The sequence below is a fragment of the Otolemur garnettii genome, unplaced genomic scaffold (genome assembly GCF_000181295.1).
Source record: "Otolemur garnettii isolate 467f Iridium unplaced genomic scaffold, OtoGar3 scaffold00119, whole genome shotgun sequence".
Lineage (NCBI taxonomy): Eukaryota > Metazoa > Chordata > Mammalia > Primates > Galagidae > Otolemur > Otolemur garnettii.
Window position 1 is genome coordinate 6,353,132 of NW_003852514.1, and position 15,081 is coordinate 6,368,212.

At 43.5% G+C, this 15,081-nt stretch overlaps 1 protein-coding gene across 4 annotated transcripts in view; it reads left to right on the plus strand.

The window, feature by feature from the left end:
- The window catches only part of CCM2 (CCM2 scaffolding protein), a 56,407-nt gene that overhangs the window by 12,409 nt on the left and 28,917 nt on the right, over nt 1-15,081 (plus strand). Inside the window, exon 1 of one of the 4 annotated variants that reach the window (XM_023517715.1) lies at nt 8,544-8,708. The exons of 2 other annotated variants lie outside the window; for them this stretch is intronic. In XM_023517715.1, coding sequence (XP_023373483.1) covers nt 8,610-8,708 — 99 coding nt within the window. In that variant the 5' untranslated portion in view covers nt 8,544-8,609. Of the gene's footprint in view, nt 1-8,543; nt 8,709-15,081 lie in introns of those variants that run through there. One more of the 4 variants, XM_023517714.1, reaches the window with a different exon arrangement.

Consider the following 15,081-nt stretch of genomic DNA (forward strand, 5'->3'; position numbering starts at 1 on the left):
CCAGTAATATTCAGAGTTCTCAATTCTACTTCAATATTAATATAGCCACTCTCTAACTTTCTATTAATATTTGCATGAAATAGCTTTTGCCATTCTTTTATTTTTAATTTATCCAGTTCTTTCTATTTAAAGCTTATATACAGTATAGTTGAGTCTTGGTTTTTTATCCAATCTGATAGATAACCTCTGCCATTTATTTGGTGTGTTTAACTTTAGACCATTTTATATTTAATTACTGATATGGTTTGGTTTACTCTATCATCATGCTAAGTTGTTCAACTTGTGTGTTGTTTGTTCCCTCTCACCTCCCTGCCTTTTTTGGTCAACGAAGTTTTTTGGTTTTGCTTTTTGTTTCTGGAGATAGTCTTGCTCTGTCACCCTGGCTAGAGAGCAGTGGCATCATTACAGCTCCTTGCAACCTCAAACTCCTGGGCTCAAGGGATCCTTTTTTCTCAGCCTCCCATGTAGGTGGGACTACAGGCATGCATTACCATGGTTGGCTAATTTTCTTTTTTTTAAAAAAATAAAGGTAGAGTCTTGCTCTTCCAAGGCTGGTCTTGAACTCCTGAGCTCTCACCCTTGACGTCATAGAGTGCTAGGATTATAGGCATGAACCACCATGTCTGACCCAAAATATATTTTTATTATGCCATTATATTTTCTTTTTTTTTTTATTATCTATGCCTTGAACATTTCTTTTTTCTTTTCTTTTTTTTTTTTTTTGAGACAGAGTCTCACTCTCACTTTGTCACCCTTGGTGGAGTGCTGCCGTGGCATCATAACTCACAAAATCCTCAAATTCTTGGGCTCAAGTGATTCTCTTGCCTCAGCCTCTTAAGTACGTGGGACTATAGGTGCCTGCTACTGTGTGCAGCTATTTTTAGAGACAGGGTCTCGCTCTGGCTCAGGCTAGTCTCAAACCTGTGAGTTAAGGCAATCCACCTGCTTTGGCCTCCCAGAGTGCTAGAATTACAGTTGTGAGCCACCAGGCCTGGCCAGGTACAGTATTTTCTTGCTTCCAGTTTTCTCTTGAGAAGTTATCTGCTATTCTTTTTATTATATTGAATGTCTTTTTTTTTTTCCTTTAACAGTTTTTAGGATTTTTTTCTTTATTCTTGGTTTTCAGCAGTTTGTTCATGATGTGTTTAGATGTGGATTTATTTGTATTTATAATGCTTGGGAATCACTGAGTTTTCTTTATCTAAAGGTTATACTTTGGGGTGAAATTTCTAAAATATTTTGCTAGTATTTTTTCAGATAGTTTCAATTTCCCATGCTCCCTCTTTCTCTTTCTGGGCTTTCAGATACCCATGCATCAAACTGTTTGATATGGTTCCATTTGTCATTGGGGCTCTGCTCATAACCTTTTTTGTAGAGTCTTTAACATAATTATCAAAGTTCTTTTGTAGTTCTTGCCTGCTAATTCCACCTGGGACATTTTATTGACTGATTTTTTTCTTGACTTTCAGCCAGATTGTCATATTTCTTTACATGTGTGGTAATTTTTTTATTATACGTTAGACATTGTAAATGATAAGCACCACAGGTGCTTAGCTGGTTTGAGTTTTGTTAAAGCAGGTAGTTAAATTAGTGGCGCCTGTGGCTCAAGCGGCTAAGGCATCAGCCACATACACCTAAGGTGGCGGGTTCGAATCCCCAGCCCGGGCCCGCCAAACAACAATGATGGCTGCAACAAAAAAATGGCCAGGCGTTGTGGCGGGTGCCTGTAGTCCCAGCTACTTGGGAGCCTGAGGCAGGAGACTCGCTTGAGCCCAGGAGTTGGAGGTTGCTGTGAGCGTGATGCCATGGCACTCTACCCAGGGGGACAGCTTGAGGCTCTGTCTCAAAAAAAAAAAAAAAAAAAATTAGTTGTGTATTGTTTTGAATTTTGGAGGCTTGATTTTATCCTTGGTTTGGGTAGATTAGTTTTGGTCTTTGTCATGACTCCTGGGGTAGGTCTCTTAGTCCTGCATGTACTTTTAAATCTTAAGATGTGGCCCTTGTGGGGTTTCAGATGGACAGCCTACTTGAAAGGCTGAGGCAGGAGGATCACTTGAGTCCAGGAGTTCAAGACCAACCTGAATACAAGTGAGACCCTATCTCTAAAAAACAGCTGGATGTTGTGGCAGGCGCCTGTAGCCCCAGCTACTTGAGAGACTGAGGGAGGAGGATCACTTGTGTCTAGGAGTTTGAGGTTGCTGTGAGCTTTGATGTCACAGCACTCTACTGAGGGTCACAAAGTGACACTTTGTCTAAAAAAACAAAGCAAAATATATAATAATGAAAAAAGATCCTACTCCCAAGAAACAACTATTAATAGTCTTTCACATTGATTTCTTACATAGTCTTACTCCTTGGTATCTTTTATTTCAAGTACTTGCTCAGCACCCCGGGTAAAGAGCTTTCTGGTGAGCTGTCACTACCTGTCCAAATCTCCTTCCTGACTGGTGAGGGGTCTTAGTGCCCATGAGGCCAAGAGCATTGACTACTGTGTCAGGGCAGAGGATGGTGGGATAGGTGGATGGGTTCAAGCAGTGCACCAGCAGCCTCTCCCTGTGCCCAGGGCCTGCCAGTGGAAGTCTGGTTTATAGAGTGAGGGAGGGGAGGAGAGGGAGCAAGAGTCAGGGAGAGAGGCAGGAAAAGAGAGGGAATAGTTCTTGCCCTCCCCTTGCAGGGCTGGTGCACTAAAGAACCCAGGACATCTTCAGGCAGAGTATTGTACAGTTTGGCAAAGTGTGTGTCATGACTCCTAAGTGGCTCCTGAAATCAACCAAGTAGCAATCTTTTTTTTTTTTCTATTAATTTTTTTTTTTGGAGACAGAGTCTCACCATATCACTCTAGGTAAAGTGCTGTGGTGTCACAGCTCACAGCAACCTCAAACTCTTGGGCTTACTCAATTCTTCTACCTCAGCCTCCTAAGTAGTTGGGACTATAGGTACCTGCCACGACACTGGCTTTTTTTGTTGTTGTTGCAGTTGTCAGTGTTGTTTAGCTGGCCTGGGCCAGTTTTGAACCCGCCACCCGTGGTGTATGTGGCTGGCACTGTAACCACTGTGCTATGAGCGCAGAGCCAAGAGCAATCATTTTTTACGTAAGAATTAATAAGATACAAGTATAAAGTTAAAGAACTTAAGTAGAAAATTCTATCTGATTCATTTTGAATTAGAGTTATCATTCATTTCCTACCTGTCTTCCCTGAAGACACCTGGAAGCAATAAAAATCCACTAGCAGCTGGCACAGCCAGGACTGGATTTTAGCCTCTTTTAAGTAGTGTGGTTATACTAACTTATTGCCACAAAATTGTACTTTGGAAGGAGAATGTCAAGCAGCAAGATCAAATATAAACTGTTGGTCTGTCTTCTGTCTGGTATTCAGAGTCAGGCTGCATTTTAGTATGTTTCACATGAGGATTATGAGAAAAATTATATGTATAATATGTATTTATATAATATATAAAATATTTATATTATGTATAAAATGTATATTTTATATTGACAGTTATAGATATTGTATATAATATATACATACATACATACATACATATATATACATATATACCAGCCTTTTGTTTCTTAAAAGCCTCTTGAGTTTCTTAAAAACTTTTCTTGTCTTTTTTTTGTTTTAAACAGAGTCTTACTCTGTCACCTAGGCTAGAGTGCAGTGGTGTCATCATAGCTGACTGCAGCCTCAAGCTTCTGAGCTGAAGTGATCTGCCTGCCACAGCTTCCTCAGTAGCTACCACACCTGGCTTATTTTTTCTATTTTTAGTAGAGATGGGATCTCACTCTTGCTCAGGCTGGTCTGAACTCCTGACCTCAAGCAATCCTCCCACCTCTGCCTCTCAGAGTTCTAGGATTATAGGCATGAACCACTGCCTGGCCCACACAGCGCAGTTGCTCCACTCCCCTTCCCTCCCTTCCCTTCTCCTCCCCTCTCCTCTCCTTCCTTCTTTTCTCCTTTTTTACAGTTTTACTCTTGTTATCTGGCCAGAGTTCAGTGGTGTTATCATAGCTCACTGCAACCTAAAAACTCCAGGGATCACGCAGTCCTCCTGCCTCAGCCTCTCAAGTAGCTGGGACTACTGGTGCATCCCACCACTCCTGACTGATTTTTCTATTTTTAGTAGAGCTGGTGTCTCACTCTTGTTGAGGTTGGTCTTGAACTCGTGAGCTCAAGCAGTCCACCCATCTTGGCCTCCCGGAATGCCAGGATTACAAATGTGAGCAACCGAGAGTCACATCTTTTTTCTTTCAAAAGACTTATGTTTTGGCCTGGGTGCAGTGGCTCACACCTGTAATCCCAGCACTTGGGAGGTCAAGGAAGGTGGATTGCCTGAGCTCATGAGTTCAAGACTAGCCTGAGCCAGAGCGACGCCTAAAAGTGTCTCTAAAAGTAGCTGGGCATTGTGGTAGGCATCTGTAGTCCCAGCTAGTGAGGGGGTTGAGGCAAGAGAATCGCTTAAGCCCAAGAGTGCTGTGAGCTGTGACATCGCAGCACTCTACCGAAGTCTCTGACAGAGTGAGAGACTGTCTTAAAAAAAAAAAAAGACTTATGTTTCTGCTGCTTAAAAAAAGAGACACATCCCCAAACAAATCTACAACATTGTTGCTACAGCGTCTATAAAATACACTTAAAAATATTTATAATAAATCTTCACACTACAAAAAAAAAAAAAGAGACACGTATGTTTTTATCATCAAGAACTTTTCGGCTCTCAGTCACGTGGTTTATGCAATGGAATCTGTTTTAAGATTTTCTTTTGTTTGCTTTCTATACAGCTATCTTTGTTATCCTGAGATTTCTTTTCTCTGCCTCTTTGATTGGTTCTTCTGTTTCTTGGAGTCCACACCTTTTTCTCTTTTGGATCCTTTTTCTTTTGTGAGGAGTTTGTCCTTCAGAATATTTTTGTATATCTTTCCAAAAGGGTTTTTAGGATATAAGGGTCTCAAGCACTAGAGATGTGAAAACAACTATTTTACCTTCAGCCTGATTGACAGTTGGCTTTAAATTAACTTCTAGATTTAAAATAATTTCCCCTTTTAGAGAGATTACCACATTGTCTTCTATCATGACACATCCTAATGCTGATCTGATTCTGGGGTGGGGGGAGGTTGTTGTTTTTTGTTTTTTACAAAAAACAAATCTTCACATTGGACACTTTTAGAATTCATTTGAAATTTTGCAGTTTTATGAGGATGAGTGTGTTTAGGATTTGTCTCTTTTACATTTAGCCTACTTGTTCCTTTTTTTTTTTTTTTTGTCCATAGAGTTGAGTCTTTGGTTTCTTGTCATAATTGTGTCCCTCTTTGGCCTCTGTTCTTGTTCTCCTCTGAAGGGACTGCTAGACTTTATAGACCTGGATTCTGTGACCTTTATATGTCTCTCATATTTTCTAGTTTTTATTTTTTTGTCTTATGTTCTAGGACAGGGTTGGCAAACTTTATGCAAAGGGCTAGACAGTAAATGGTATTTCAGGCTTTGTGGGCCAAGAGGCAAAATCGAGGCCATTAAGTAAGTCCTTATATAATAAGAGATAAAGCAAATGTCTACCACATTTTTACTGATTGAATTCAAAGCATAATAATTAAGTATAATTTTTTTTTTAAGACTCATTCTATTGCCTGGACTAGAGTATAGTGGCATCATCATAACTCATTTCAACCTCAAAGGCTGGGGCTCAGATGATTTTCTTACGTCAGCCTCCTGTGTAGTTGACACTACAGCTGTCCGCCACTATGCCCAGCTAATTTTTGTATTTTTTGTGTCTTACTCTGTTGCCCAGGCTGGTCTTGAACTCCTGGGCTCAATTGATGCTCCTGCCTTGCCCTCCCAAAGTGTTGGGATTACATAACAGGGATGAGCCACTGTGCCTTGCCTATAATTTTTTATAATGTAGTTCTTTTACTGAGAATGGAATTCTTCAGGGGAGGGATGCCTAACATTTTGCCTTTTTAGGGTTCAAAGTGATGTTTTCTCTTATCAAATTGATGGCGAACATTTAATGTGAAAAACATTTGCAGTTGGGTGGCACCTGGGGCTCAGTGAGTAGGGCACTGGCCCCACATACAGAGGGTGGCGGGTTTGAACCTGGCCTCGGCCAAACTACAAACAAAAAATAGCTGGGTGTTGTGGCAGGCGCCTGTAGTGCCAGCTGTTCAAGGCTGAGGCAAGAGAATCACTGAAGGCCAGGAGTTGGAGGTTGCTGTGAGCTATGATGCAATGACGCTCTACCGAGGGTGATAAAGTGAGACTCTGTTTCTTAAAAAAAGAAAAAAAATTTGCAGCTGTGGGCTGTCAGCAGTAGGCAGGGGTTGGCCAACCCCATGACTCTGTCCTCTGTATCTGTCATTGGGCTCTAGCTACATCCACTTTATTGTTCTAGTGAACTTTTTATTTTGGTGATCATATTTGTAATTTTGAAGGTACCTTGCTTGTTCTCAATTTTTGTAGCTGCCTAGTCTTGTTTTATGGCTGCAGTTCTGCTCAAGTGTCTCTATACCAGCTAAATTTAGGTTCCTGTGTCTATTTCTCTGCAGTTGGTCATTGGCCTTTCTCTCACACTTTCTCTCACATTGATCGTAGGGATCATTGTAAAGGAAGGATGATTGACAAGTGTCCAGAGCATGTGGGTTTCCTTTTTAGTCAAGTCTGTTTTCCCTGAAGGCTGCCTCATTCCTTGCCCCATTTTCCCTACCGGCATCTCTTTCTCCTGGTTTGCTTTTTTCCCTTCAAACCTATTGTGCAGTGAGGATCACCTGGTTCTGTTCTGCAGAGGCAGCTTTTAGAAAGGAGAGGCCAGGCATGGTGGCTCATGCCTGTAATCCTAGCATTCTGGGAGGCTGAGGCAGGTGGATCACTTGAATTTAGGAGTTCGAGATCACCTTGAGCAACAGTGAGTCCCTGTCTCTACTAAAAAATTAGCTGGGTGTTGTGGGCGCCTGTGGTTCTAGCTACTTGGGAGGCTGAGGCAGGAAGATCGCTTGAGCCCAACCAAGACTTTGAGGTTCCTGTGAGCTATGATGCCATGGCACGGCACTCTACCCACGGTGACAGAGTGAGACTCTTATCTCAAATAAAAGAAAGAAAAAGGAGGAATCTGAGCTTGTGACTCTGCTCTGGGTTTTAAAGAGAGAAAGTGGGACTGGGAGAGGTGGCTGTCATCTGTAATCCTAGTACTCTGGGAGGCTGACATGGGTGGATTGCCTAAGCTCACAGGTTCAAGACCAGCCTGAGCCAGAATGAGACCCTGTCTCTAAAAATAGCTGGGTGCTTTGGCAGGCTCCTGTTGTCCCAACTACTTGGGAGGCTGAGGCAAGAGAATTGCTTCAGCACAAGAGTTTGAGGTTGCTGTGAGCTATGATGCCACGACATTCTACCAAGGATGACAAGTAAGACTCTGTCTCAAAAATGAAAAAAAAAAAAAAATAGAAAAAGTGGTAATACAGTTAATGTGAGATACAGATTCAAATGCATCTGGTTTCAGTACTACTTTTCCTACTTTCTATACTTTCTATGTCTGTGGCATATGGAATAATAATTGAAGCAGAAAATTATTATTCTGAATACATCAGTCTTTTCAGAATCAAGAAATACAAAGCTTTATTTGTTACCAGTTAATGAAATCGATCCATGTGAAATTGTCATTTTTATAGGCCAAAGATTGTTAACAGTCAGCACTTGGATTTGGTTCAACCTAATATTAATAAAATTGTATTGTAATTGTTATGTTTGTTTATTAATCTGTGGGTGTATAGTCACTCTAAATGTTCACCAGAACATTTAATTTGGTAGCTGTTCCTATTTGCACGCTGTTCTGGAATCTTCCGAATCTTAAGCACCTTCATCAGCAATGACTCCAACTTCTCTTTTAGATTAGGAAATTTACCCTAAAAAAGTTAAACCAAGCGTGCTCAGGGGCACATACTGTTTAGTTTCAAAGTTCTGACTGAAACCCTTGAGTCCTGGAAGCTGCTGTAGGTGTGGACCTTAGAGCCAGGTGTGCCCTGCACCTGGAAATGCAGCTGCCCCTGTAAAATGTCTTGCTGCCTTGGAACAGTGTGGCTGGAATAGCTGTGTCTCCTATTCCTAGCCCTCCCATGTGCTGAGTGCTATGGGCCACATGTCTTCACCCTTAGTACAACAACATTGTTCACTATCTGCATGTTTAGCTTTGGCATTTCAATGTGCAGAATCAGACCCCCAGAGTAACATCCTTCCCTTGACTGCACTGTTTCACCGGGATATGGATATTTCAGCCCTTCAGGGCTCACATGCTGTGAGTAGTAAGGAGAACGAGCCAGTGTATTTTGTGTCTATTTGTGCATGCAGCCTGTTTGGATTTTGCCAACAGTCTTTGGGTGCTGACTGCTTTTTAAATGTTTAAAAAGTGGTAAACAGGGCAGCGCCTGTGGCCCCATATTTTGGAGTTGGTGGGTTCAAACCCGCATCCGGCCAAAAACTGCAAAAAAAAAAAAAAGGTGGTAAACAGCCTCAGTGGGCTTTGCATAAGGAAGCTGTGGTTTCTGGTCTTCCTGTTCACTCATGTTTTTTCAGAGGGAGGGCTAGCATCTGAAGGTATTTTTTGACAAGTTCAGAAATGAACATAGAATGCACAGTAACTATGGGCAGAGGGGCAGGAACCAGAATCCATCCAAAGAAACTCCTTCTCAAACAGAATTTCCAGCAGGGTATTCCATGGAGAATGAGGTAGGTTCAAATCTGGTGTGGATAGCAGTATGTAGAATGATCATGGGTCCCTTTTGGGTGGTTTTTTGTGGCTGCTTCCTGGGGCTTGTTCATGTGAGCTAGGGCGGCCCAGTTCTGTGAGCCTGCTTTGGGAGGATGGGGCATAGAGTTCATATGCTGGCTTCCTGGTCTGGGACCTTGTGGCTTCTGGAGGCCAGTGTGCAGGAGACAAGTCAGCAAGGAGTGTGTGTGGAGGGGAGGTGCCATCCTGCCTAAGTGGGGGTACTGCCCATTGTCTTCATCTAGCCTAACCCAAAGAATAAGAGGCCACAGGTTTTACATCTTCCAGGGAAGAATGATTTTCTTGTGGATTTGTAGTCAGTTGGGACCCAAGAGCTGAGATGAAAAATGATGTATGGAAAAGGTAAAGCAAAAGAGTGCACCCATTGCTGGAGAGGCTCATGCCTGGAATTCCATCGGTGAGGCCGCCACCAGGAGTGGGGGCCGCATGCATGATTCCACTAGTGTGGACCCTGGCCCACTCCTGGTGCTGCTGTCTCCTGTGGGCCTTAAGCTGCTTATGTGTTGTCTCCAGAGCAAACAGGCAGCAGTGGGCGGAGATCTGGTTCCCCTTGAGAAGCACCAAGCCCTGAGATGGGCACTAACATAGGCTGTATCGCACTCATTATTTAGACCTATGTAGCACTGACGAAAGGTCTTTTTTTCCATTAGTAGACCTTGATGGACTTAATTTTTCTTTCTTTCTTTCTTTTTTTTTTTTTTAAAGATAGCTCATCTCACTTTGAGAGGCTGGCGCTGGTGGATTGCTTGAGCTCATAAGTTTGAGACCAGCCTGAGCCAGATCAAGACCCCTTTTCTATTAAAAATAGAAAAAAATAGCTGGGCATTGTGGCAGGTGCCTGTAATCCCAGCTACTCAGGAGGCTCAGGCAAGAGGATCACTTCAGCCCAAGAGTTTGAGGTTGCTGTGAGCTAAGAACATGATGCCTTGGCACTCTACCCAGGGTGACAGTAAGACTCTCAAAAAAAAAGAAAGAAAGAAAGAAAAAGATAGCTAATCTGTCAGCTGGCACTGCAGGAGTGCTGGAAGATTGTTGGAATTGGGATAGGCAGTGCTGCAGTGCAGCTATCACCAGAGGGAGCTGTGCTGCAGAGCTGGTGACAGTGCCTCCGATGCACAGCTGGGGCAGTGTGGTTATAGAGGTAGCAGGTACTGTAGCTCTTCGCTGTCCCTCTGGACAGAGGTGTAGCTCCACGTTTCTGCCCAAGCAGGGCTGCCCCGAGGGGTGTTCTTAGACCTCCACACTGAGTTTGGTGCCTCTTCCAGCTATTTTCCTGCATTCCTACTGGGCCCTGATTATTGCTGTGTGATTGCTGTTTGTCTGTTTCCTTCTTTATTTTTTTAAGAGATAGGATCTTGATCTGTTGCCCAGGCCGGAGGACAATGGCATGATCATAGCTCATTGCAACCTTGAACTCCTAGGGGCTCAAGAGATCCTCTGACCTCATCCTTCCGAGTAGCTAAGACTATAGGCACATACCACCACGCCTGGCTAATTTTTCTATTTTTTGTAGAGACAGGATTTTGCTGTGTTGCTCAGGCTGGTCGCAAACTCCTGGCCTCAAGTAATCCTCTTGCCTTGGCCTTGCAAAGTACTTGGATTATGGGCATGAGCTACCACACCTAGCCTCTCTCCCTCTTTAGATGGGAGTCCCCTGTGGGTAGGAACGGTGACTCCCACATGCCCAGTGTCTGGCTCATAGTGATTACTCATGAGAATTTGCTGAATGTTAAACTTAAGGACACCCAGGGCCTTTAACTTTAAACATCTTTGTTCAGAGCAGTCTTGTTTTAGTGATTATAGAACTCACCTTGTAGTTTATTGTGAGGATTAAGTAAGACATGCTAGGTACTACCTAGTGCATCTAAGTTTTCTTCCTTTTTAGACATTTTTTTCTTTTTCTTTGAGATAGAGTCTCACTTTGTCACCCTTAGTAAAGTACTGTGGCATCATAGCTCACAGCACTTAAACTCTTGCGCTGAAGTGATTTTCTGCCTCCCAAGTAGCTGGAACTCCTGCCACAACACCCAGCTGTTTTTAGAGATTGGGTCTCACTCTTGCTGAGGCTGATCTTGAACTTGTAAGCTCAAGCAATCCACCTGCCTCAGCCTCCCAGAGTATTGGGATTACAGGCGTGAGCCAGCACTCTTGGCCACTTTTTAGACTTCTTAGCACTTTCTCCGGAGTAATGCTGAGCTTAGCATTTTGTGTGGAGAAACAGCTGGTAGATCCAGCTATATTATTTATTTTGGTCCCCAAGTAGAGGCCACTGTACCATGGCTCTGGTTTTTTTTTTTTGCTGCTTTAACAGGTGCTGTTCTCCTTGTAAATTAATGAACAGATCCTCCATCTTGTAGGTCTCTGAGTATTTGCTGAGTGGATTCAATTACTCCAGAGCCTGATCTGATGAGGCTAAGCTTCCCACCTCCCAAAACTAAGACCCGAAGTTGACACCAGCGGGTGCTGTCACTACATAAGGTCCTAAATACACAAAACTAAGACCCGAAGTGACACCAGAGGGTGCTGTCACTACATAAGGTCCTAAATACACCAGTTTTAGGTTTTTTTTTTTTTTAAACTAAGAACCACATTTTAGGTGTCCAACTTTAAGAGTTGTTTTAAGCTTAAGATGGAAAATATTACAAGAATATTATAAGGCTTTAGGGGTCCTTTCAGAGTGAGTCCGGAAAGTTCTATTTCTGAGGTGTGTATGTTTTGTGTGGATGGACATCTTTGCACAGTGCTGCATGATGGCTCAGAGCTCCATGTTCCCTCCTCCTGGCTCTGTGCCTGGGACCCTGGCCAGTCACTTTAACCCTCACAGCCTCAGTTTCTTTAGGAAAGACTTAGGCTGGAGTGGACCCCACTCCCTACGTTGGTGCTGGTCTCCACTCATGGAAGAGTAATCACAGTTAGCCTGGTGCTCCTTATGAAGCTGAATTGGTCCTTTGGTCGCTCAGATTCACAGGTGATAAGATCACTGGGTGGTGGTGAACATGCTCCCTCCATAAAATGCTTGTTGGATGAAGAATGGATGCTTGTGTGTGCTAAGACCTGTCAATCTATAGAACATTCCAGTGAGTTAAGACTGGATGTTGGTTTCCTGGAATTCTGATTCTTAATTATTCTTAATTATTTCTCTGTTTATTTATTTTTGAGTCAGAGTCTCACTCCATCACCCTGGGTAGAGTGCAGTGGCATCATAGCTCATGGCAATCTTAAACTCTTGGGCTTGAGCAATCTTCTTGGCTTAGCCTTCTGAGTAGCTGGGACTATAGGTGCCCACCACAACACCTGACTAATTTTTCTATTTTCAGTGGAGATGGGGTTTCACTCTTGCTCAGGTTGGTCTCGAACTCTTGAGCTTAAGTGATCCACCCATCTCAGCCTCCCAAAGTGCTAGGATTATAGGTGTGAGCGACTCTGCCTGGCCTCAATTTATTTTTTATCCAGAATTTTTCTTTAAATTTTTATGTTCTAAAGCAAGTTCAGTTCCAAAAACGTGAGCTGTCCTGTTGTTGAGTTTTGTCTCTGGAGTAGTAGAGAGCCCCCAAACAGTGCCAGCTGCCCCTCCTGCCCACATCCTGCAGCTGGGAGCTGGGCCAGCGCCACCTAGGGGGAAGCACTGGTTATCCTGGGTGAGTACCATGGCTGCCCTTCCTTCTGCACTGAGTAAGGTGGAATTGCAGATGTGCAGGGAAGCATTTCTGTACTTAACAGTTTCAGTGTTCCACTTTCTAGGGAAACCTAGCTACCATTTAAAATTATTTGGGACCTTAAAAAAAGGACTGTGGTGCCTATTGTATTCAAGACTAAGACCAAGGGCCAAGGAGATTCCCTGCCTCTAGGTAATCTGCAGAGTTAAACTGTCATGGTTTGGAGCCCCAGTCAAAGGGGCAGGTTCTTCCAAAGTACCTGGCACACCTTTGCTGTTGTGGGGTTGTTCTGTCCTCTGCCAGTCTGTGAGCAGTCAGAGGGTGACATCTGTTTGTCACCTCTCCTTATCTCTTGTTGCTCAGGGTAGCACCTTTAAGAACAGGGTAGTTTAGCACTAATGTGAATCTTCAGGGCATCTGTGGGTTCTCAGCTATAACTGGCTGTTTTAATATGGATTTAATCCTGATACTCTGGTCTTATTTCTACTGCTTGACCATGACATCCTCAAGGGGGTGTTCCTCCCGCAATGCTTCTCCAAATACCTGGCCTGGTGCAAGCATCCAATCTGTGATCAGTTCCTGTATTTATTGCCCTCCAGCCCTGCGCAGATTCTGTGTTGGTTGCTGGGGTCACATGGAAGACCCAGGTCAGAGGAAGACAGAGCTGTACTCAACCTATGGAAAAATTGACCCTGTGGCCATAAGGGGTATGGCCAGGATCTGCAGAGGGCCATCTTACTTTCTTAGCCCTGCAAGCCCTCCTGCTGTGTCTCACTGCCTAAATGTCTTTTTTTTACAGGTGGGATTGCAGAATAGGGCCCCCGGGGTCCTTCCCAGCACAGACTATTATTTTATGACCTATATATAAACATTAAAATAACTATAAGTTTCATGTGGTTTGTGGACCTGTTGATTTGGCTTAAGCTTCTTGGTTAGGGGTCATCTTGGCAAATCTCTTGTCTGAGTCGTTTTCCTGTGGTTCCCATATGTAGATTAGTAACTAGTTTGGCTAACAAGTAACTTTGGAAAGATCCAACAGGTGGTACTGAGCTGCTTTCCTGCGTGGTTGAGTTCAGAGCTCAGTCACTGTCCATGACACAGTTACTATGTAGGAGGAGTGCGCTTCATGGGTGCAGGTAGAAATGTCTTAGGGCCAGCTGTTTTCCCCTGACCAATTTGAGATTATTGACGTATGTGAAAATGTAAGCTTCCTAAGAGCCAGGCTCATGGCCACATATCTTTTGTGTTTCCATAGCCTCCAGGGCAGGGCCTTGCACATCATAGAAGTAGGAGAATGAATGGGTGATCAGTGTAACACATTTGAAGGGTAATTTGTATGCCATTCGGTTACTGAGAGTGGTGCCAGCAGAGAGGAAATCGCACAAGTCAGCAATGCCTGGTCTGTTTTTGGTAGAGTTGATGAAACATGATTTTTACATAGTGATCTAAAATTAGATCACTAAATTTTGAAGGTCATTTCCCACTTACAGTTTACCAGGTGTAAGCTGTCTGGTGATCATAGGTGACTTTTTCCACCGTTCTCCCATGTGAACCCCACACCAAACTGCCTCTTGTCTAAACTTGTCCTGGAGCTCAAAGTTTGGAGGTTAGGGAGAATGAACCCCCTACTCAGGAGGCTGAGGCAGGAGGATCACTTGAGTCCAGGAGTTTGAGGCCAACCTGGGGAACATAGCGAGACCCTATCTCTAAAAAAAATACATATATAATAACAAAAAGAGGGAAAATTCCAAGTTGAGGTGGAGAACTATTTATTTATTTATTTATTTATTTTTGAGACAGAGTCTCAGTATGTCGCCCTCAGAGTGCTGTGGCATCGAAGTTCACAGTGACCTCCAACTCTTGGGCTTAAGTGATTCTCTTGCCTCAGCCTCCCAAGTAGCTGGGGCTATAGGCACCTCCATGACACCGGCTATTTTTTGGTTGTAGTTGTCATTGTTGTTTAGCTAGCCTAGGCTGGCACCCGCCAGCCTTGGTGCATGTGGCTGGTGCCATAACCACTGTGCTATAGGCACTGAGCCGTGGAGAACTATTTATCAAGGGTAGACTATACCAGGTCAAGGAGGAGATCACATGGTCAAGGGTAAACTATTCAAGGTCAAGGGTAGATCATTCCACATCAAGGGGGAATACTAGGTCAATGGCTGGGGGTGAAGGGTGGTAACTATTCCAGGTGAAGGAGGCAAATGCAGGGATGGGTCCAGTGAGAGAGGAAGCATCTTAGTTGAGTATGGGACTCTAAGTCTGGACCACATACTTGTCATCTGTCCGAGGCATGGATGAAGAGCTTAGGTACAGGTGCTAGTCCAACTTTATTATCTAGTCTGTGGTCATGACATGTAGGAGACAGTCTGATATAAGTCATTTGTATAATGACAGCAGTTGAAAGAGATGAATTATAATGTACTGTCAAGTTAAAACTAGTCATAAATTGTTGACATATATTTTGCTTGCTCACGTCATATCAGATATACACTCAGAGCTTTACCTGGATCATTTTTTTTTTTTTTTTTTGAGACAGAGCCTCAAGCTATCCCCCTGGGTAGAGTGCTATAGAATCACAGCTCACAGCAACCTCCAACTCCTGGGCTCAAGCAAGTCTCCTGCCTCAGCCTCCCAAGTAGCTGGGACTACAGAC